The 24,303-nt window shown below is 42.0% G+C and overlaps 1 protein-coding gene across 1 annotated transcript in view; it reads left to right on the top strand.

Annotated features, from left to right (window-relative positions):
* Nucleotides 1-24,303, top strand: part of ADAMTS20 (ADAM metallopeptidase with thrombospondin type 1 motif 20) — a gene marked incomplete at its 5' end in the record, with an annotated part of 339,654 nt that overhangs the window by 22,364 nt on the left and 292,987 nt on the right. The window contains 5 exon segments of the mRNA XM_029617296.1: nt 5,175-5,258; nt 6,256-6,380; nt 8,541-8,581; nt 11,225-11,330; nt 18,659-18,805. Of these exon segments, the coding sequence (XP_029473156.1) occupies nt 5,175-5,258; nt 6,256-6,380; nt 8,541-8,581; nt 11,225-11,330; nt 18,659-18,805 (503 nt within the window).

The raw sequence follows: 24,303 nt of genomic DNA, 5'->3' as shown, positions 1-24,303 counted from the left end.
GCATTCAAAATCACTGAGAACCATTCTGTTTGAAGCGATGTTTGGAACAGATCAGTGTTGTAGCTCTGACCTGTCCTCTGGTACAGAATAAGGAATTCATTCAGCCATATTTTATGTGCTCGTTCCACAGGCCTTTCCCTTTTATTTTCTGTTGGCAAAGGTCCATAGTACAAGCACATAAAGGACCTCAGAGAGACCTTCTAGAATCTTGAAGCTGTAAAATCTCTGCCCAGTGTAAGCTATTTGTGGCTTGTGGTTGAGCCAAAATGAAGACTTACAAAAACTATTGTAAACCAAAACAGAAAATATTTTGACCTGCTTCAAAAAGAACTGATCATGGCCAGTAACATTTTCCATGGCATATTTGTTTAGGCAAGTTTGAATATTGCACAAAGATCTTGTACAATTTTATTAAAATAGCACTGGGTCTGTAACTTGACAGAGAATTTTTCAATTGCAGGGATATAGGGTTCTTAAAGATGTGGGCAAGCAAGTATTGTAGTAGACCTTGGGGTGCAACTCCACTGCGGAAAGTTTGATCAGACTTTTCTGTTGTGGGGAAATGCTTTTCTCCCTTTTAACCTGTCAAACCTGCTTCAGGATCGCTGACCACACCGCACCTTCCTTTCCATACAAACACCAGTCACAACGTCCACACAAATGCTGCTCAATGTGGTTCCAACGCAGATCTTATTTATTTAAGGCAGTCTGGGTTTAGGCACAGCTAAATTTTTGATAGGCGTCAGAGCACTGCAGATGCTGCTGTTATCCAGGCCCTGCGGCACTCTGCCCCTCATAGGGGTTTTCCTGGAGTAGTTTGTGGGGCTGGAGCTGGGGCTGTGAGTATGCATATGTTGGCTCACAGGCCCTATGCTGAGTCTAGCTCAAGTTCTTGCAGTGGGCCCGGATGAAGAGGAAAGCGGTGACAAGCCCAGAATATCTCTGGAGGTGAGGGAGAAGATTTGGCTCTGAGGCCCTGTACTCCTCAGTAATTTCTGGTCGTAGTGGAAGACTTCTCCATGCACCCTCTCTTTTCTGCAAGAGAGGGGAAGAATTCCCCTTGCACCATTCAATGATTTCTGGGGGAAGGGATCCTCCCAGTGCCTAGGTTTTAAGTCCGGCCCTGTTTACAGGTCAGATAAAGAAAGAGATTTAAAAATTCATTTCCACAGGCACCTCACAGGGTTACACACTTCTTCATATAGTAGCAGAAATTCATGGTTTCAAAATCACAGATGGGGTTCTATAACAATAATAATATTAATAATAATAATCATTTGTATAGTGCATACCCTGATGAAAACAGTGCTATTCAGAGACAGATAAGCAAGAGTCTCTACTCCTTGGAATTTACAATCTAATCAAAACTGAGAGAAAAGATACACAACAAAAAACAAATAAGAGGTTTTATGTTAGGGCAGCAAAGGAATTACTGAGAATAAAGAATGGAGCTGATTTTCAGCTGCTGCACAAGTTAGCTGGATAAACTTATGTTGCTAACCTGGCCAAGATATTCAGCAGTGTGGCTGCACCACTGAATATACTCAGTTATCTTATAGTTATCTGAATAAATGTATCCGGCTAACTTTAGGATAGATGAATAGCAGAATAGCAGTCATAGGAACATAAGAATTAGGGATCTGCATTCGTTTGCAACGAAATAGGAGATAAAGACAATATTTCCTATTTTGTTGCATTTCAGGGGGCTGACGAAATGAAAGGAAAACTCACAAAATTTAGTGTGGTTTTCCTATCATTTTTTTTTTTTGGGGGGGAAGAAAGGGCACATAAAAAAACAAACCCAAACCCACCCCAACCCTTCAAATTTAATTAATTGCAAACCCCCACCATCCGACCCCCCCAAGACTTGCCCGACCCCCCCCCCCCCAAAAAAAAAAAAAAAAACTTGCTGAAAGTCCCTGGTAGTCCAGCGGGGTCTCAGGAGCGACCTGCTCCTCTTGGGCCATCAGCTGCCAGTAATCAAAATGGCACCAGTGGCTCTTTGCCCTTACCATGTGACAGGGGCTACCGGTGCCATTGGTCGGCCCCTGTCACATAATAGGAGCAATGGATGGCCCATGCCATTTTTTTAAAGATGAGACGGTGGGGTTTGCAATTAATTCAATCTGAAGGGTTGGGGTGGGGTTTTTTTTCGGGGCACCCGAAAAAAATCGGCCCGAACCGTGGGAAAACAAAATTTCCTGCGGCGGGCCGATAACAAAGACCAAACCAAAAGGTTTGGCCGAATCATATCTCTAATAAGAATTGCCATGCTGATTCATACCGAGATACATCAAGCCAAGCATCCTGTCTCCCAACAGTGTCCAATCCAGGTCGCACGTACCTGGTAGATCCCATAAAGTAGGTCTAATTCCTATTACTCACTCTCAGGGATAGCAATAGCTTTCTTTTATTCTACCTGGCTAATAAAGTGTTATGGACTTTTCCTTCAGGAACGTGTCCAAACCTCTTTTGAACCCCGCTGTACTAGTCACCTTGATCATGTCTTCTAGCAAGAGATTCCACAGCTTGATAGCACGCTGAGTGTAAAAGTACTTGCTACAATTTGTTTTGTATCTGCTGGTTGTTAGTTTCATGGAGTGTCCCCATATTTTAATATTATTTGAAATGGTAAATAACCATCCTTTTATTTACCTGCTCAACTCCACTCATGATTTTATACATTTCTATCATATCCCCTCTCAGTTGTTTCTTTTCCCAGCTGAAAAGCCTTAGCCTTCATAGCTTCTCAATATAGGAGAGATGTTGCAACCCCTTTATCATTTTTGTCACCCTCCTCTGCACCTTTTCTAATGCTATCTTTTTTCTAAGATGGGGTGATCAGAACTGGACACCATACTCAAAGGGGTAGATTTTGAAAGGGTTACGCGCGTAACCCCAGAAAACCTACCCCAAACCCCCCTTGCGCGTGCCGAGCCTATCTTGCATAGGCTGCCGGCGCACGCAAAGCCCCGGGATGCGCGTAAATCCCGGGGCTTTCTTGGGGGGCATGTCGGGGGCGTGTTGCGGCCGGCGTGTCATCGGGGGCGTGGCGGGGGCTGCGGGTGTGGTTCCGGCCCAGGGCGTGGCCACAGCCTCCGGACCAGCCCCTGGACTGGAACATGGCACGCCAGCAGCCGGCCCGGCATGCGAAAGTTACACCTGCCTCGGGCAGGCATAACTTTTGGATTAAAGGTGTGTGTGGGGGGGGGGGGTTAGATAGGGCCAGGGGGGTGGGTTAGGTAGGGGAAGGGAGGGGAAGGTGTGTGGGGGGTGGTGGTGGAAGGAAAGTTCCCTCCGAGGCCGCTCCGATTTCGGAGCGGCCTCGGAGGGAACGGAGGCAGGCTGTGCGGCTCAGCGCACGCAGGCTGCCAATTTTGGGCAGCCTTGCGCGTGCTGACCCCAGATTTTAACAGATACGCGCGGCTACGCGTGTATCTATTGAAATCCGGTGTACTTTTGTTTGTGCCTGGTGTGCGAACAAAAGTACACGCGCGCATAGTTTTATAAAATCTGTCCCAAAGTGTGGTTGCACCATGACTCGATACAGAGGCAATATTTTCTGTTTTATTATCCATTCCTTTTCTGATCAATTCATAACATTCTATTTGCTTTTTTGACTGCCACCACACACTGAGCCGAAGATTTCAACATATTGTCCACAAGGACTCCAAGGTCCTTTTCCTGGGTAGTGACTCCCAGTACAGAACCCTGCATCATGTACCTGTAGTTGGGATTATTTTTCCCTATGTGCATCTCTTTGCATTTCCCACATTAAATTTCATCTGCCATTCAGTTGCCCAGGCCCCTAGTCTTACAAGGTCCTTCTTCAGTTCCTTTCAAGCTGCTGTTGTTTTATAAAATTTGAATAATTTTGTGTCATCTGCAAATCTGACCACCTCACTCGTCGTTCCCTTGTCAGGATTATTTATGAATATGTTCAACAGTATAGGTTCCAGTACTGATCTCTATGGTACTCCACTAACAATCTTTCTCCATTTGGAAAACTGACCATTTAGTTCTGCTCTCTGTTTCCATCCTTTTAACCAGTTATTAATTCACAGCAGAACACTATCTCCTATCCCATGACTTTGTAATTTTCTGAGGAGTCTCTAATGGAAGACTTTTTCCAAATGCCTTTTGAAAATCCAAATACACTGTATCAATTGGCTCACCTTTATCCACTTGTTAATTTATACCTTCAAAAAAATCTAAAAGATTGGTAAGACAAGACTTCCCCTTGCTAAAACCATGTAGGCTCTTCTCCATTAAGCCATTTCTATCTATATGGCCAGAACGTTTTTTCTAAAGAATGGCTTCTACCATTTTGCCTGTCACCAACCAGGTTTGCCAGTCTGTAGTTTTCCAGATCACCTCTGGAACCCTTTTTAAAATCGGCGTCACATTAGCCACCTTCCAATCTTCAAGAATCATGGCTGTTTTAAATGATAGGTTACATATTACTAGTAACAGGTTAGCAATTTCATTTTTTAGTTCTTTTAGAACTCTGGGGTGGATGCCATCTGGTCCTGGTAATTGGTGTAAACTCCAAACAAATGCAGATGCTTTTTATGTGCAACTAAGCAAGAACATGGGGAGTGTGTGGAGACCAAAAATGACAAAGATACAAAAAATAATGCACACAGTGCACTCTTAACACTAAATGATTAATAAGTAAGGGCAAAGCCTCGATTAAGTGAGTCCTTAGTGCGTGTGATACTCCACATCTTAGATTTTAAAATAGTTTAATACATGAGAGCTGATAGATTATTTTGTTACATTTTTTGCCATACTTTCTTTTTTCATGCTTATAATATTTGGGCTTGTGGATGCCCTTATTTTTTAAAGATATTTGGCCAATATATGAAGATTCCACTGATGGCCTACAGTTGTATATTTGTAATTTACATCGAAAGTTGTTAGTCTGAGGTATAACCAGAGATAGCCTGTGGTAAATTGGGGCTCTCTTCATGAGTCTCTTCTATTGCAGACTGCCACTGAACTCTTTATGTGCCTATTTTATTCTTCTCCTTAAACATGGAAGATACATATACCATTTTCAGATGTACATATGTTTCCAGCTGAAGTTGCATTTGATTATTTTCATTATTAGCAAAACATCTTAAATATGCTGGCAGCCGAATCGTAAAAACCTTTATTTTTTTTTTCTCCAGGTTGCAGCAATTTATAAAGATCCAAGCATTGGGAATCTCATAAACATCATGATTGTAAAGCTTGTTGTAATTCACAATGAACAGGTACAAAATGTGCATGTGGTGATGAATTTATTTCGGAAAATTTATTGGAGCATTTTGGGCAAGAATCACAGGATTTGGGCTAATTTTCACAGGGATTAGGACTTAAACTTGGGGAACAGGTGTCTAAATTAGATCCTTTGAAAACTGACAGGATTCAGTGCCAAAAGGAAGGTGCCTGAAAAATGGGTGTGGTACTGGGACAGAGTCAGATTGGGAGAAGGAAGTTAGGTATCTAGTGCTGATTTTCAGTGCTGGATGCCTAATTTCGGAAGCCAAAATCAGGCACAGGCACCCAGATGATCCCCAGCACTTTCCACACTCTCACCACGAAGATCCCTGTACCCATTTATAATACTAAAATGGGTCTTCCATTTTCATGGCAGGAGGGATGAGATCTCCCTCATTCTGGCACCACTGAGCTCCACTGAATGACACTGCATGTTGCTAGATTTAAGAGAATTTTCAGAATTTTAGGGGCTTAGGTTTTTGGCTGAAAATTTTCCTAAATCTAGGCAGTCAAAATTTGTCTGCCTCGATGAGGCAATTGACCTTGGCTGAAAATTGACCTTAGAAGAACTTCAACCTAGTCCATTCTAAAAATGCTAGATTGGAATACTGTTTGGTGGTGAGGGACATGAATATTTTTTCCCTCCCCAGGCTTACTCCAACCACTGTGGAGTTTCTTGTGTGGGTGGGGGTGGGGGTGGGGGGGGGTGGGGTATCTAGATTGTCCCACCACTAACATTGAGATAAAGAGCAATCAGAATCACAGCAAGCTAGAATTGCAAATTTAAAAAGTGTCCTTTCTTCTGTGAGTGCATGGTGCTGTGTTTTTAACATTATTCATATTTGGGTAACTACATCAATGTTTTAAGTCAGCTAGGTTACATTTTCTCTTCAGTAGGACTTGCACATATACCTACTTTGATTAATTGATACATTAAATTGAATTGCATTAACATTGTAAGTGAATACATTTTTGGATTTTATTGTCTAGGAAGGGCCATCTATTAGTTTTGATGCTGCTACCACACTACATAATTTTTGTGTATGGCAACAAATCCAGAATATCCCTGATGATACGCACCCATCCCACCATGACACAGCTGTGCTTATTACAAGGTATCTCAATCAATATTCCCTCTTATTTTTTCTTGTATGTGGGTTTGCACTTATGTTGGGCATATAATTTTGATCATGATTACCATTGCACTCTCCTTCCCAGCATTCCCTCTAAATTTTGTGAGGGGGGGGGGGGGGCGCAGGAGCGCCACACTACTCTTACGTACATACCGTTGAAAATGTGCGGGGGTGGGATGGGTTGCCATCATGTGCTCTATTGTAATCCTTGGGCTGTCATCCCTCTCTGGGAGTCCTAGGACCCACTTCAATATAGGGATGTAAAATGACTCTCAGCCTTTTATCGTCATCAACCCCATTCTGTTCCAGTATGCCCTGTAGGGGGGAGAATTCATCTCCAAGGCCCTGATTTCATTTGCACGCAAAAAGCAGTTTTGAATGTCCTTGCAGAAAATATTTTTTCATGCATATATTTTATTGCAACTGCTGTTAGTAGATTGCTATTTTAAGGGATGGACTTAGCTAATTTTCTCTCTAAGAATTGGGTTGCTGTGAGCATAAAATTGATAGGCTTTTTGCATCAAAGAGAGTAGTGCTCACAAGGTAATGTAGAAGAGTGTACTGTGCCTGTGTGTGTGTGTGTATGTGAGAATGGGAGCCTGCCTGTGTGCGTGTGTGTATGTCAATGGGGGCCTACTTGGAGGACGATGTGAATGAGAGCCTGCCTGGGTGTATGTGTGTGCGTGAGAGAGAGAGCATGTGGGAGAGCCTGTGTGTGTGTGTGTGCGTGAGGGAGGGTATGGGTGTTTGGGATGGGAGCTTCCTTGTGAGAGCCTGAGTATATGAGTATGTGTGTGATACTGGCAGCCTGCATGTGAGAATGGAAGTGGGAGTCTGCATGTAAGAAAGAGCACGTGACAGCCTGTGTGTTTGTGTGGGAATATGAAGCTGTATGAGAGAGCCTGGTGTATCTGTGGGAGGAATGGGAGTCTGCATATGAGAGTGGAAGTGAGAGACTGTATGTGTTCCCTATGCCTTAGTTTTATTGGAAAGGGAAAATAACCATTCCTCATTTTCCTGTTTCATCCACTCATGAATTTGTAAATCTGTGTTGTATCCAATCTGTCATTGCTTCTTCAAGCTGAAGAGCCCTAACCAGCTCAGTCTTTCTTTCCTTACAAACCTTCCATTTTCTCCTTCCCTGCCCCTGAGTTTTTTTTCTTTTCTCAGCATCTACCCTGCTTATTTTACCTTTCCCCAGTATCTGCCCCATCTCTTTCCCTAGCTTCTGCCTCTTTGCCTCTTCCCCAATATCTAACGCCTGCTTTTCCCCTCCCTCAGCATCTGCCTTCCTTCTCTTTCCTCTTCTTTCCCCTCTGCCCCTTCCTCCTTCCCTAGTATCCATCCTACTGCATACATTCCCCCTTCCACATAGCACACAGGCTTTTGCAATTCCCTATCTTCTATTCCCCATACCTGGAGGCAAGAAGCAGGCTACAAGAGTGAGGACTCAGATGATTGTCCAGAAGCAGGAGCAAAAAAGAGAGGAAAAATGGGAAGGACTGCAAGAGGCTGCTGGAGGACTAACCCAACCTCGGCTGGGAAGCATCCAAATCCCAACCTGTGCAGAGTTACAGACCTGGGCATAGGAGCCATTAAAATTGTGTGTTGCTGCACACCTGTCCACTTTAGCAGGAACATTGATCTCAATTATGTTTCCTGTTACAATAGGGCTGGGCAAATCTTTTGGCTTGAGGGTCATCTTGGTTGTCTTGCCTAAGTAGCTGACCATTCTTTGAGCTCTAGTTAAGGAGTGAGGGGATGGAGATAATGCCCCCCTTAGAGCTTCATTTAAGGAGGAGGGAGCATGGGTAAAGGTCCATTCAGTGTAGTGTGAATTGGAGGCTTACATCCTGAGCAGGCCTGCGGCAGTGACATCATTTCCTCTGGCCTGTGAATGTCACTTCCTCACTTGTGGACCCGTGGAAGTGATGTCATTGCTGCCATGCCACTTGTGCTGCCATGGGCCTCAGTTTCCTACGTTTTTTTTTTTTTTTTTTTTTTTTATCATTGAGGGAAACCCCACTAACTCTAACATGTAAAATAAATTCTTTACCGTAACATATATTGAATTTTTGGAACATTTTGTGGTGAAAGCATTATTCACAAGTGTGTTTTCAATTAAAATTTGTTTTTTTATAGGGAAGATATCTGTAGAGTCAGAGATAAATGTGATACATTAGGTAAGTTTCTCAAAATAAAAAATTCATAAAAGTATTTTTGTAAAATAGCTTTACATTTTGAGCATTACTGTATCTTTCCCCACTGATTTTCCATTACACACAAAAATATATTTATTTATTTATTAAATAATTTTTATATACAGATTTTTCATGTGGGCATATTTATTTATTTATTAGCTTTTATATATCGACATTCATGGGTACATCTTATGAATCTTATGGTTGGACCCTCTGTCAGACCCATAAGCTGACAAATCATTTTACAGTAATTAACAAATATTCATTTAAAAATATTTGCATTTCCAAAAGAAGAAAGGAAGAAGAAAGAAATGTTTCAGAAAAATTAATTTGCGGCAATTAGTGTGCCAAATTTCACCAAGGTTTCATTTTTAGACTTCTCAAACAAATGCAAAAAGGTGGAGGAAATAGGTACAGTGCTACTGTTGGTGCTAACCACATATCAGGTCAACAAATAAAGGATGTCCACTCTCTTTGCACCTCAGATTATGTAAATTGATAAGTTTAGGGCAGATTTGTCAAAGCTTTTTTTAATTGTATTTTGTACAAGAGAAATTCAAGTAATGGATAGAATAATTCATAAACCACTAGAAAACAGAACAAGATGAAGAAGTCAAGAAGTAAAGAATCATAGCATCTCAGGAAGTCATTTGTCAGCTTATGGGTCTAACAGAGGGTCCAACCATAAGATTCAAGACATAATTGCAGGGCAAGAGGCACTGTCATTTGCATAGTACCAATGAGGAAAGACAGGATAAATTTCCTGGTGTGTTTTTGAAAGAAGAATGCCATGTAAAGCCAAGACTCTGCCCTCCTCTCCAACCTATCTCCTATGTCTCACTGCCCAAATCCTTTGCTCATGAAACTACAAAGAAAAGATTGGCTTTGGGGAGGGGGGGGGGTTCCTATTAAAAGTACAGTAGTAGGATATTTTCATTAATAACTCTGGAACAGTGTTTGCACTAAAACGGAACTATAGGAAACATTTAGTCTGCCCTAATGCATGAAAATATGGCTTAATGGAATGTTGCATTTACTTGTTTTTATTCTACCTTTGCCAATTAAAAGCAGATTACATTCAGGTACTGTAGGTATTTCCCTATCCCCAGAGGGTTCATAATCTAAGAGGTAGATTTTAATACCTGCGCGTGGGCGTCCATATGCGCGCGGTTCCCGGCACACGCACATGGACGCGCTGATTTTATATCGGCATGCGCATGTGTGTGTGTTGTGCAATTTACTTGCTCTCTGGAGCAGCAGCAAGTTGGGTGGGTCCAGCATTCCCAGCGTGCACGGCAACCGGACCGTGCCTTAATGGCACAGTCCTAGCCTGCCTCACCCTGCCCAGACCCCGCCTCTGGCCTGCCCCTTTTGTTTTGGCAGGTCTTACTTCTGCGCATACCAGGAGATATGCGCATGACCGCAGGCCTTCGAAAATATTTGTGGTGCGCGCGCAACCTGACCATGCGCTTATCTCTCAATATAGGCACGTGTAGGCCTTTTAAAATCTGGCCTCACATTGGTACTTGAGGCAGTGGAGAGTAAAGTGATTTGCTTAAGGACTCAAAGGATCAACAGTGAGGTTTGAACGCTAGCTTCCTTGGTTTGCAGCCTATTGCTATGACCATTAGGCTTCTCCTCCTCTCTTGTTAACGTCATCTGTTTTGCTTTGTTATGGATTGAGGCAGGCTGGTGGCATGAAAGGGGTTGTAGTTAATAAAGTAGTGGCTAGCGTGCCATTTCTCTTTTGACCAAAACCCATATTCCTGCGGAGTGCTCATGCTAGTTACATGTGATATCTTGCTGTTAAAGAAATTTACTATTTCAAAAAGAGATCTCCACCAATTGTATGTCTTATACCAAACAAAACCCCTCCACCTGGTACTTGTATTTATTTAGGGTATTCTCTGCTGCCTTACTCAAAGTTTATACTTCAATTAAATTTAAATTTAATAGGAGTGCAGGGGATGGTTTCATATATTAATGGGCTACCCTTCGGTGCCATTGTCGTTCTAATCATAAACAAACAAAAAAATAAAAAAAGAGGAGTTTCTCTGTAGCCCATCTCATGAGATTTTTAAGAAAAATATATTTCGAATAAAAAAAATGGAGGCTGGAGGATGTGTTTATGATTAGAACGACAATGGCACCAAAGGGTAGCCCATTAATATATGAAACCATCCCCTGTACTCCTATTAAATTTAAATTTAAAATTTAATTGAAGTATAAACTTTGAGTAAGGCAGCAGAGAATACCCTAAATAAATACAAGTACCAGGTGGAGGGGTTTTGTTTGGTTAAAGAAATTTAGGCATGAGGAAGATGTATGCAATAATCATGATTAAAAAAGCAGCTTGACGTTTAAATACTGTCAATAGTTGAAAATGCATGAGTGATTATTTATTTAAATATTTATATACCACACCATAAGCAAAACTGTCAGAGCGGTTTTCAATAAAGATGACATCCATCCAAATATAAAAAATAACATCTTGCAAAACAGTTTTTCTTGCAAGATGATATTATGGGATAGAAAGGCTGTGGTTTTTTTGTTCATGTTGTTCAGCATTTTAGCAGTTCAGCATAAAAGTCTATGAGTGTTTCATGTAAAAGTTATATTTTTCAGGTTTAGCAGAGATAGGCACAATGTGTGATCCATATCGCAGCTGCTCCATCATTGAAGAAAATGGATTAAGCACAGCGTTTACTATAGCACATGAACTAGGACATGTGTAAGTATCTGCTGTAAGTAAAGATTCTTTAATTGCTCTTCATTTTTTTTTTATAGTTGGGCATAAAGAATTCAGTGAAATAAAAATTCTCATTAATTTGACATTTTGCTTTTCAAAAAGAAAATGCTTATTTCAAACTGAGGAACTCTCTACTTTGGGTATAACTCTGATCATTTTGTATTATACTCCTGCCTTCCACTTCCATTTCCCTTCTCTTTGAGTCTTCAGTCTGTATCCACTTCTCTTCTCCCCCCACTCTCTGACCTCTCACTGAACCCTTTTCTCTCTCAAATATCTCATTAGGCATTTACCATTAAACCTTATTTAAAGGTAGGCAATTGTTATTAACCAATCTGTGTCTTCTGGAAGGTCAGCTGGGCCCCGTGTACAGCTGGCCAGGATAATGGAGGCTCAGGCACGCTTCGGGAGCAGGATAAAGCGGGGGGGGGGGGGAGCACATAAGGGAGGCAGTTAGGTCAGGCAGGGGTCAGGGAGAAGTAACAGAGGGCGTGGAGTAAGGAGGAGGGGTAGGCAGGGTACGGCTGCGGGGTTGGCAGGCAGTGATTGGCGGAGAGCCCAGAGGGGGACCTTGAGGGGGTGGAGTCTCGGGGCAGAGCGGCGTGGGTTTCACTTCGCCACGACTGCCCTGAGAGCCGGTCGACCGTTTTCCCTCCCACCTGCCCCTTTTTTCTAATTTGTTTGGTGTACTTGTTGTTTCCTTGTTTGTCGCAGTTGGCGGATGGCCCGAGCCGGTACAGCTTGTATAGCATAATGACTAAGATGGAATTATGTGGTAATTAATGAATGGTGGACAACTGGGATAGTTGTCGGATGTGGATTCCTTGCTCGTCAGTGGCGGGAGTCCCCTGGTCTGGCCCCTTGTTCGTCAGTGGTGAGAGTCCCCTGGCCTGGCCCCTTGCTCGTCAGCGGCGGGGGCCGCCGGGTTGGCTCCTTGCTGGCAGATGGCGGGGGCCGGAACCCGGGAAGGGTCGAGGAGCCGTGTGACTTGCGGGGGATCGTCCTGCTAGAGGAGTGGCGGACGATGGTTGGAGATGCTGTTAAAATGTTATGTTAATTCTATGGCTCGGACCTCCAAGTTATTAAAGCTGCAGCCCAGTTAACCCAAAGTTGTTGTCAGTTGCATTTATTCAAAGTGTGAGAGGGGGTGGATGCGAACGAGCGATGTCCTGGATGCCTGCATTATCTCTGCCTATGCACCCATCTAGTCTATTGGGCTATTCTCCATCTTTGACATACCTATTATTTTATCTTCGCTGACCTCATAAATCTGCATTAACTGGGTTCTCCTAGTCTTTACCTGATAGATCTTTCAAGTTAGTTTGCAGATTTTTAGGGCAGAGATGTATGGCGCAGAGCCATTGCTTTAAAGTTTTATAACCTGTAGTCTCTTCAGATTTAATTGTTCACTAACTTTGTGCAAGTTCTTTCACACCTGTGCATCTCTCCCATTTATTCTCTCATGCTTCACTTCCATTTACTCCTTCATGTCCATGCCTCGCTTTTTGATGGCAATTTCCATCACAGATTGTGATTTGTTACTATCATACTAGGTAACAAACAGTAAACTAGATCTCCCTAACACCTTACCCTCACACTGCCCTTAGGGTAAGATTCTTGTATGAGCTACTGAGGCCATGCAGAAAACAGACTGAGAGTGTTAGGTAGAGAGTGCATCAAACTAGGTCGAGAGTAAATTGTACAAATCTCATCTTTATGTACCTTTCCTCACTCCAAATCACATCAAATGTTCACTAATGTGTACTGTGCTGTTCGTATCTCTGACTGTGCATGAAAAACTGCCCCCCAAACTCTAGGCCACAACTAAAACCTCACCCCGAGTTACTGGTTGCTTCTCCTACAGAGGTATAAAAGGTTGACTAATATGTGTGCCTCCCCAGAAGCTCTCTCTCTCCTACTCTTGCTCTCAGTGGGTTTGCAATTTATAGCGCAAATCCTGTTTTGGGCATATCGCACAGCATAATGCCTTGAAAAAAGATGTACTTATTTCCAGCATTAAAACCCGTGATAAAGTGCATTATGCCATCTCATGCAATGCTAAGCACCCCTCACTCCACCAAAACTTTCATTCGGGAAAAATTTTAAAATTTGCATATGCATCTTGCGATGTGTTATTTATTACGGGCATTATGGCATTATCGTGGGCATTAGGGCCCTAACACCAGCAATAAGGCCCTAACGCGATTTGAAAAATGATCCTGTTAGTAAGATTTGATTGAAAATTTCGATAAAGATAATTGGATAAAAAATGTTTACTCTCAACAGCTTATTGAAAATTGACCTCCTAGTTATTAAATGTATAAGTGTGTTCTGTTACATTCCAAATGAAATAAGAGTTTTGGTACAACTTTCTTGGGATCTTTTGTTAGGTTCTGCCCTTTCTGTTCCTGCCTATGTGCAAATGTGTCTTCTTAGAATGAGCATATTAGTGGTGAATAGGATGGGGACAGTTTCCATATATTGTGGTTTTCCAAAAATAAGTAGAGAAAGCATGCAGAGGCATATTTTTGGGAATGCTTTCCAACACAGATTTGTGGAAGAAGTGGGTGGGGAAAGATTGAGGTGGAGGTATGTTTCAGGGATGTGAGGGTGGGTGGGGTATGTATTTTATGGGGCTTGAAGGAGTTGTGTGCAGGATGTGTGGGTGCATGGATGAGTGGGGTGTGGGGGTGAGGGATAGTGCGAGTATACATGAGGTGTGTATGAATATATTGGTGAAAGTGTAGGAGTGCATGGGTTAAGGCCTTCAAGTGTGTATGAGTTGTGGATGCCACGGAGGGAAGAATTTTGCATGCCTCCCTAGTGACGTCAACAGGGAGAGTGGAGGGGGGAAGCTCCACAGTGGCTGTTTGCTCGAGCCTGGGAGAAGACCGAGCAGTATTGAGGATGGTTGCAACTGCTTTTCTATAGGATATCGAAGGTTAACAGCTATCTGACTGCTCAGCTAAGTAAGGGATGTTAGGACTTGTTTCCAACTAGAGAGACTTTCTGAGTTTACATTGCAGGACATTTGGAAGGCTATTTGGGGGTCAGGGCACAAATGATACTACTTGTGGATGAAACCCAGACATAAGAGGGGAAGGTTAATGCTCAAGAAATTCAGTTAATACCAGTAGATTGATTATTTATTTATTTAGTACTTTTTTATACCGACATTCATGATACAGATCATATCATATCGGTTTACAAGGAACAGGGGGTTATAACATTAATCTTAACAAGAGGAAGAGGCAAAAGTTACAATAAACAAGGGTAATGGAACTAGGGAGAAGAAAGCCAGTAGTAGAAAGTTAACTCGGAAACTATAATAAATCAATTACAATGTCTGAGATGGCATGCACTGAATAGAAGGCCTTAGTATATGACCTGTGGCATAACTGACGCAGGACTGAGTTAGGGGAAGGCTTGTTGAAACAGCCAGGTCTTGAGTTTTTTTCCTGAATGTCAACAGGCAGGGTTCCTGTCTGAGATTAGGGGGGGCTGGCATTCCAGATGGCTGGTCCCGCTGTCGAGAAGGCCCGTTCTCTGGTGGTTGAAAGATGGGTGGATTTGGTAGCAGGGGCGTGCAGAGATCCTCTGTATGCTTCTCTGATCGGTCTTGAAGAGGTGTGGAGTCTGAGTGGGAATTGCAGGTCGATGGGGACCTGGTTGTGAATGGTTTTATGAATAATGGTGAGGGATTTGTGTAGGATTCTAAAGCTTATTGGTAGCCAATGTAGATTTCTGAGGATGGGCGTGATGTGATCTCTTCTGTTGGTATTTGTTAGGATTCTAGCAGCCGCGTTTTGGAGCATCTGAAGAGGTTTGGTGGAGGAGGCAGGTAGACCTAGCAGGATGGAGTTGCAATAGTCTATCTTTGAGAATAGAATGGCCTGGAGGACAGTTCTGAAGTCGTGAAAGTGCAGAAGAGGCTTAAGTCTTTTTAGCACCTGAAGTTTATAGAAGCAATCCTTGGTTGTGTGGTTGATGAACTTCTTTAAGTTCAGGTGGTTGTCAATTAATACTCCAAGATCTCTGGCTTGGGTGACTAGAGTGTTGGGGAGAGTCAGCTGAGGGATGTCACTGTATTCAGGGGATAGGAGGAGAAGTTCCGTTTTGCTAGAGTTAAGTACCAGGTTTAGGCTGGTGAGGAGGAGGTTGATAGCTTGGAGGCAGTTGTCCAAGAACTTAAGTGTTTTCATAAGGGATTCAATTATAGGGATCAGGATTTGTATGTCGTCGGCATAGAGGTAGTGTTTTAGTTTTAGGCTTGTTAGCAGCTGGCAGAGGGGAAGGAGGTAGATGTTGAAGAGGGTGGGAGATAGGAAAGAGCCCTGAGGTACTCCTAGTGACGAATTGATGCGTGGGGACTCTTTGTTATTGATTTTGACTTTATAGCCTCTACTACTGAGAAAGGACTCGAACCAACTGAAGGCCGTTCCTGTTATCCCAATGTCGGATAGTCGATTTAGGAGGATGGAGTGGTTTACCATGTCAAAAGCTGCTGAGATGTCAAGAAGTACTAACAAGAAGGAGTGTCCTTTGTCCAAGCCCATGATAAGGTGGTCTGTGAGGGAAATGAGGAGGGTTTCGGCTTAGCAATTTGCGGAATTTGTATTGAGTTGGGTGAAGTATTTTATGATCTTCAAGATAATCTGAGAGTTGAGTATTGACTAATTTTTCCATAATCTTGGCGACAAAAGGCAGATTGGAGATAGGACGGAAATTATTGGTTTCCCTTGGGTCCAGGTTCAGTTTCTTAAGAAGGGGTTTGAGGGTGGCGAGTTTTAGAACATCAGGGAAGATTCCTTGTGATAGAGAACAGTTTATAATATCAGCCAGAGGCTTGGCGATCATGTCCGGTACCGATAGGAGTAGTTTAGTTGGGATTTGGTCAGAAGGATGGGTAGAGGGTTTCATTCTCTTTAGTATGGTTTCAATCTCCAGGGCGGATGTAGGTTCAAATGATTCAAGTGATGCCCCCGTATTTGAAAAGGAGGAGAAGGAGATGGGAGGTGGGGTAGAACTGGAGGGCAAGAGTGTTAAGAGGTTGGAGATTTTGCTCTGGAAGAAGTATGCAAGTTCATTAGCCTTAGATTGTGCTTGATCGTCTGGGATTGATGGGCTGGTGGTTTTTGTGAGTTCAGATACATAGGAGAATAGGGCCTTAGCGTCAAATACGAGGTCGTGAATTCTGTGCGCGTAAAAATCTCTTTTAGTTCGTAGAGTTAAGTTCCTGTAGAAGTGGAGGGCCGATTTGTAGGCAGCTAACGTGCTGGGGCAGGGGGCCTTGTGCCGTTTGTTTTCCTTCTGTCTAAGGTCTTGCTTAAGTTTTCGGAGATGCCTGGAGACTGTGGATAATCAGACCAATAAAATTGCTGGGATAAAAGAGGCTATTAACCATACTTTATTCCTTCATTCCAAGCTTGAAAATTTGGAAAATTCAGTGAGGCGTCATAATTTGTGCTTTATAAATTTCCCTAGTCTGTTTCTGCCACGAAGATTTTCAAGTGGTATTTGGGAGAGATTTTGAAGGTGCCAACTCGTTTGATACCCCCAGTCATGATGGCATCTTATTTACCTCCATATGTTAAGAAGAAAGCTGAAGGGAGACAATCTGAGCTATCACCAAGATCTGAGAAAAGTTTGATTTTAATAGCTCATTTAGAGTCATCGGATGAGAAACTTACTCCAACGACTTTAATTGTTTCTCTAGCTTTGGAATCTGACAGAATGTGGATTCTAAGACTCTTTCTCAAGCGTCGTGTTTATGAATTTGAAAGTCAGAGTTTTTTCTGATATTGCTAAATTCACCCAGAAAAGACAAAAACAGTTTCTCTCATTAAGATCAAGAGTACTTCAATTGGGAGCTTTATAAGTGTTAAAATTCCTATGCTAATGTAATATTACGTACTAAAATACTTCCTATATGTTTTTCGAGCCTGGACAATTAAATATTTTTCTCAGCAGTATGACTTTTTGTCTATTCCTTGATTTCTTTGCATTAAGGGCCTCATTTTCCAATATCGCAGTGGTAACGCATGAGGGGGCGTGTCCCATGCAAATAAGGCATTTTTCATGCAGCGGGGAAACATCGCGTCATGCGATGTTTTCGGCATTTGCGGATCCATTTCTGCAAATGGCGAAAACATCGTGCACCGCGATAAAACAACCAATGAATCTTCACAGTACACAAAAGTGTCCAAACAGCCTATTTCCACTCTTAGGTGCTTAACAGTGGTCTCTAGTGAAGATTTGCTGGCCGTTGGAGTGAGGAAACTCACTCCAAGAAGAGATTTGGGCAATGTTCTCTCCACCTAGCATGATGGACACTCTACCTGGGCAACAACAAGCTAGGTGGAGAGAACATTGCCCAAATCTCTTCTTGGAGTGAGTTTCCTCACTCCAACGGCCAGCAAATCTTCACTAGAGACCATTGTTCTTTCCGTACGTCTCATGTTGACTGTGAAAGTGGCCCCCAACCCCCTACGCTCATACCTAATCCCCACCTCGAGTTACTAGGTGGCCCTCCCATAGGGATACAAATACCTGTCCAGGGCATAGGCACCATAGCAAGGCTCTCTCTCTCTCGCTCTCTCTCTCTTGCTCGCTCTCTCTCATCGGAATTGTCGTGGACTGCAATAACCCTTTACTGGCCCATAACGTGCATGAAGTGTTGTAGCTATTAGCCGCGATAGGAGCTGTGCTGTTTCGTGGCACACGATAACTGTTTCCCGTTTTACATATGCTCCGCCCCAACTCCGCCCCCTGAACATAAACTTACGAATTTGCATTCGCAAATCGTGTTAACGGCTGTTATCGCGGGAGATAAATTCGCAAATCGCACTAACACCTTGGAAAATGACCCCCTAAGTCTCTTATGATTAATGATATACTTATATTAGGTTTCTTTGCTTATTTTTATCAATTTTGGCTAGTGATATTGTTCCTTGGTTATAATGTGGACTTTATGTGAATTTATATATAGGTATTAATTTATTGCCTATTTTTCCTTTTTTCTTTTGATAATTATGATCAAATTATTATGATATATTCGAATTCTGCTATTTCATCTCAAGTTCTATTTGCTTGAAATTTAAAAACACCACTTTTGCAGATTTAGCCCATAATGTCTAAACCTTTAGAGAAATAGCTTGTTTTTGAAACATAAAACTGTAAGTACAAGTTGGTTGCAGTGTTCTAATAACAAAGGACCAATATTTTTACTGTTTTATTGTCAAAGCAAACCAGGTTTATATCTTAGGGTGTTGTATGCCAATAATAATTTTCTGTTATTTTATTCTTTTTAGGTTAAATATGCCTCATGACGACAGTTTTAAATGTAAAGAAGCTGGGTTTAAACATCAGTTCCATGTAATGTCTCCAACTTTAAATTATGACACAAGTCCATGGATATGGTCAAAATGCAGTCAGATGTATATCACTGAATTTCTTGAGTAAGTCTGGACATTTGTAGCAATGCAAGATAAAATAAACTGTTTTACTACTTGATCGTTTATTTTTTAAAACATTTTTGTGACTGTTGGTATTAGTATGAGGTTTTATTAAACTGACATTTGCCATGTGTGTCTTTTCCTGGGCAATAAGGCTTTAATCTTTCACATTTATTCATAGATAAGTTTACAGGGATAATATGGGCAGCTAATATACTATTCTGCATGTTCCAACCTAATTAAACAGCTTCTTTTTAATGTTAGAATTGTTGGTAAAAAACCAGACTCTTACAAGAAACTCTTTGATCTGTATATTGTACTTTATCAGTTTTGAATTTTTAGCACAAACACAGAAACATAGAAAATAACAGCAGATAAGGAGCACAAAGCCTTTCCTATTGCTCATCCCTAGTAAAATACAATTTCAGGCTTTGTATAAATTGATGTATTTTATTTTGTTGTAATGTTATTTTATGCTGTTTTTAATTATTTATTGTTATATTTATAAGTGTTTATTGATTATTTATTTATTGTTTTTTAATTCTTAACTTCCATTTCTTCTAACAAATAAGTGATCAGGGCACAATACATAAATAAACATTCAAGTAGATGAAACTACAATAACACTATACAAAATTTAAACAATCAATTAATAGCTTCTTTAAGAAAGAGGGTTTTAACATCTTTCCTAAAAGCCTTTAAATCCTCCTGTCTTCGAGCTTCTAATGGGAGACTATGCCAAAGGGAAGGCACCGAATAGAAGGCCCTCAATCTAGACTGCTAACAAATGTATTCCAATAGAACATGGTGAACGTATTGGGGTATACCAATGCAATTTCTAGACTAAGAGCATACCTGATCCACATGCAATAGCATATGAGTCAAAATCAACAGTTTAAATTGTGCCTGCCATTTATATGGCAACCAGTGCAGGTCTCTCAAAAATGAGTACTATGATTGTGTAAACTGGTTCTACTTAATAGCCATACTGTAGTATACTGCACTAGTTGCAAAACACAGATCAAATTATTAGGTAAACCAACCCATACCTGAGCTTGTGGCCAGATAAACTAAATTGTAATTTGTTAGCCATAATATAGATTGATTTCTTGGTGACATTGTTTTATATTCTTTTGAATTTCTTCTGTTTGCATGGTTTGAAATCTCTATATATTTTATCTAGCTAGTGTTGTCAGAATCTTTGCTATTGTGCATTTAAAAAAAAAAAAGCTGGTAACCTCTGGGTCTGGTACCTCATAGGATGCTGCAGGGGGGTCATCAAGCACTACTTAATACAACTTTATATTAGTAACTGTTGGCAGAATATCTTTTATTCAGTGTAACATTTGCGGTGCTTATGTCCCAAGGCCTACCATTTGGAGACTTAAGGGTTATCCAATTTGGGGCGGATTTTAAGAGCCCTGCTCGCGTAAATCTGCCCGGATTTACGCGAGCAGGGCTCTGCGCGTCGGTGCGCCTATGTTCAATAGGCCTACCGGCGTGCACAGACCCCGGGACTCGCGTAAGTCCCGGGGTTTTCCGAGGGGGGCGTGTCGGGGGCCCGATCCACGCAGCGTTTTCGGGGTGGGACGTAGCGGTTCGGGGGCGGGCCCTGGGGCGTGGCCGCGCCCTCCGGACCTGCCCCCAGGTCGCGTCCCGGCGCGCTAGCGGCCCGCTGGCGCTCGGGGATTTACGTCTCCCTCCGGGAGCTGTAAATCCCCCGACAAAGGTAAGGGGGGGGGTTTAGACAGGGCCGGGTGGGTGGGTTAGGTAGGGGAAGGGAGGGGAAGGTGAGGGGAGGGCAAAAGAAAGTTCCCTCCGAGGCCGCTCCGATTTCGGAGCGGCCTCAGAGGGAACGGAGGTAGGCTGCGCGGCTCGGTGCGCGCCGGCTACACGGAATCGATAGCCTTGCGCGCGCCGATCCCGGATTTTAGCAGATATGCGCGGCTACTCGCGTATCTACTAAAATCCAGCGTACTTTTGTTTGCGCCTGATGCGCCAACAAAAGTACGCCAAATTGTGCTATTTGAAAATCTACCCCTATGTGTTCAGCTGCCTGCAATGAAAAATCAAGTGATTCATTTGAAAGAGGAATTGTTCAGGTTTCAAAAAACTCCCCTTTTCTTGAAGCATTCAGAATATCTTCCCCAACTTCCACAAGGATTCAGAAACCCAAAAGTAAATGGGTTATAGTGGGCACTGGTAGAACAAGACATGTGACTATACAACACCCAGTTTTCCCAACTGGGCAGCATCCTGAATATTCACCGTCACTCCCGCAGAGAAGTCTGACATCAAAGATTCAGAAACCCAGGAATAAATGGATTACTGTGGGATCTGGCAGAATAAGGCTTATGCTAAAGAAACACCCACTCTCCCCACCGTTACCCTTACATAATACCTTTTCTGCATTGGATAACAATGAAGCTTGAGTAATAGAAAATGAAGCAATGTTTGAAACAGATGTAGTCACCCAGAAACCTTTAAACATTATTAATTGTCATAAGAAGTAGCTTCTTCTCTTGGGAGACTAGGTCATCAGAGGAACCAATTTGGGAAACCATTTTGATGGGGATGCAACAGTAATTGCCTTCTAGGATTCTCAGCCGGGAGAACTACCAACCAGATAGTCAACGCAATCACAGAAGAAAGTAGAGACTCTGATATCAATGTTTTAATCCATTTGGGGACCAATAACCTTGCTAGAAATGGTATCTTGAAGTACAGGAAGATTTTCAAAATCTAGGGAAGAGGATTAGTCACATGGAAAATACTATAGCCTTTTTCATTGAAAGGGAAAGGAAAGGCTGTGCCATTTAGATAATTTCAATTCCTGGCTCAAAACCTGGTGTTAAGAAAGTGGTTTTGGATACATTGGAGGCTGGGACCATGTATGGAGCAATACAAGGTTATGTGGTAAAGATGGCCTACATTTGTCTGTGGCTGGAAAGAAGATAAGTGAAAACTTCAGTTCATATATTATCAAGCATTTAAACTAAGGAGTGGGGTTGGCAGGAGGTGGTCAGTGAAATTGGCATGACACCCCTAAGCAATACAGGAAGTGGGAAGAGAAAGTAACAAAATCAGTCAGGTAAAAAAAAAAAGTACCTAGGAAGAGCAGCTGGAAAGCTATGACCACAAATGCTTGAAGTCTGACTAATAAAGTCCACTTCCACCTGCAGACCTGCAGGAGGAAGTGGACTTGGACATTTTTGCTGTTACAGAGACATAGTTCACTGAGTCTCATGATTGGGTTATGGCCATCCAAAGCTATAACTTGTTAAGGAAGGGCAGAGAGGACAGAAAAGGGGGAGGAGTACCATATTTTTTGCTCCATAAGTCGCACCTGACCATAAGATGCACCTAGGATTCAGAGGGGGAAAATTAAAAAAAAAATAAAAATTGGTGTGCTAAACCAGCTCTGTTCCCAGGCGTCTGTACGTCTTATGGAGCAAATTAGAGGAGGGCATACAATTTTTTTTTTGTTCCCATTTTGTTTTTGGGTCTGGGGAGGGCCATTTTGGTCCACTCCCCAGATCAGAAAACTTTTATTGTTCTCTTTTTGTGGGGAAAATCCCTCCCCCTTCCCAACCCTTTAAATTTAATTAACTACAATCCCCCACCCTCCTGACCCCCCCCCCCCCAAGACCTGTCAAAAGTCCCTGGTGGTCCAGCGGGGGTCCGGGAGCAATCTCCTGCACTTGGGCCGTCGGCTGCCAGTAATCAAAATGGCGCCGATGGCCCTTTGCCCTTACTAATTCACAGGGGCCAACCAATGACACTGGTAGATATAGATATATAGATAAATATAATATATACATATACACACACATATATCTATGTATATCTATCTATATATATTATAGGAAATAATGGCTTTAAACAGTTTTACAATATGTAGGTACTCAAAATCATTTAATATGCACATACAAAAAAGAAGTAATACCACTAGTATCTCACCTAATATTGTTGTGATTTTCAAACTCTCTTTATTATCCATTTATCAAAAAACTATTGCATTTCATAAAAAGGTAACCGGGCAAGACTATATTGAAAATGAACCACATTCAAAATCTATCCATTAACATTCATACCTTCCCTTACACAGACTCCATCACAACCTACTCACACATACCATAACACCTCCCTAAAATATATTGCACTTCTACACCTCTATATGTATTGGTTATTGCACATTTAGGTTATTGCACATTTGAAATGCTCTCTCACGATATCTTATTTTGCACATTGAAAATGCCTCAAAGGCTACCACATTAATTTTCACTTATTGCCATTGCTCCAATTAATCACAATGAAGTAGATTTTAAAAGCCTTGTGTGCGCAAAAATGGCCACATACGCATGTAAGTGGGCCGCAAGGGAGCTATTCAAATTTTAAATAGCAGGGAAGGGCATGTGTACATCAATGTATGTGTACTCAGAAAAAATAGGCAGAAAGGTAAGGGTGTTCCAGATGCAGAGCCAGCATTGATACATGTAACTCCTAATTTTCCTCAGCTAGTGTGTACAACATATGTGCATCACTTTGCTGAGAGAGAGAACCTCTTTATGAGGGTCAGTCTGATACTCTTTATATATATATGGACTATTGTAATGGGGCACTTTGATTCAGGGTGAATTTTTGGGAGGTAGATTGAGATTAAGGGGGATGGTGTTACAGACACATTCAGAGGTCTCAATTAGGGATGTGCAATCGTTTTTGCAAATTGGAAAATTTCAAAGAAATAGTCCAATTCGGCAGGGTTTGGAGGACCAGAATCCCGAATGGCCTGCGCCATTTTCTAAGATGGCACCGGCTGTCCATTGCTCCTACCATGTGATAGGGGCTGACCAATGGCACCGGTAGTCCCTGTCACATGGTAAGAGCAAAGGGCCATCGGCGCCATTTTGTTTACTGGCAGCCGATGTCCCGAGAGCGGGAGATCGCTCCTGGGATCCCCACTGGACCACCAGGGACTTTAGGCAAGTTTTGGAGGGGGGGGTCAGAAGGGTGTGGGGGGGGGTGGTAATTAACTATATTTGAAGGGTTGGGTTGTTTTTTTTTTTTCCGATGAAAATTGCCGAGAAAAAAAATGACTTGTTGGAAAATGAAGTTTTCTACAGGTTGCCCGACCCGTAGCCTGACCCGTTATAATATCCCTAGAATTGCATATCCCTAGTATCCATTGTAAAATTAACATCATAATAGAATTTTTGAGCTAGTCTCAGATTTCTGATAAAATAGCCATATGAGGGGAGAGTTCTGATATAACAGCCATTTTGTAAATTAAGTTTTGATGGTGCTCCAAAAAAAGGGAGCGTACCATTAAGAACTTTATATTATATTGAGGAAGCACTAATATATATAAAGATTCTCTTTTGAACTGTTTGATTGGACTATTTATGTTTGGAATCTTTGACCTTCAACAGAACCTTCAACAGAACTAATAGTCAATTATTTTTAATATTTCTACATGTACATTTTCTCAAAAAATCATTTAT

Source organism: Rhinatrema bivittatum, chromosome 9 (genome assembly GCF_901001135.1).
Source record: "Rhinatrema bivittatum chromosome 9, aRhiBiv1.1, whole genome shotgun sequence".
NCBI lineage: Eukaryota > Metazoa > Chordata > Amphibia > Gymnophiona > Rhinatrematidae > Rhinatrema > Rhinatrema bivittatum.
This window is presented reverse-complemented; position numbering and strand designations above follow the sequence as displayed.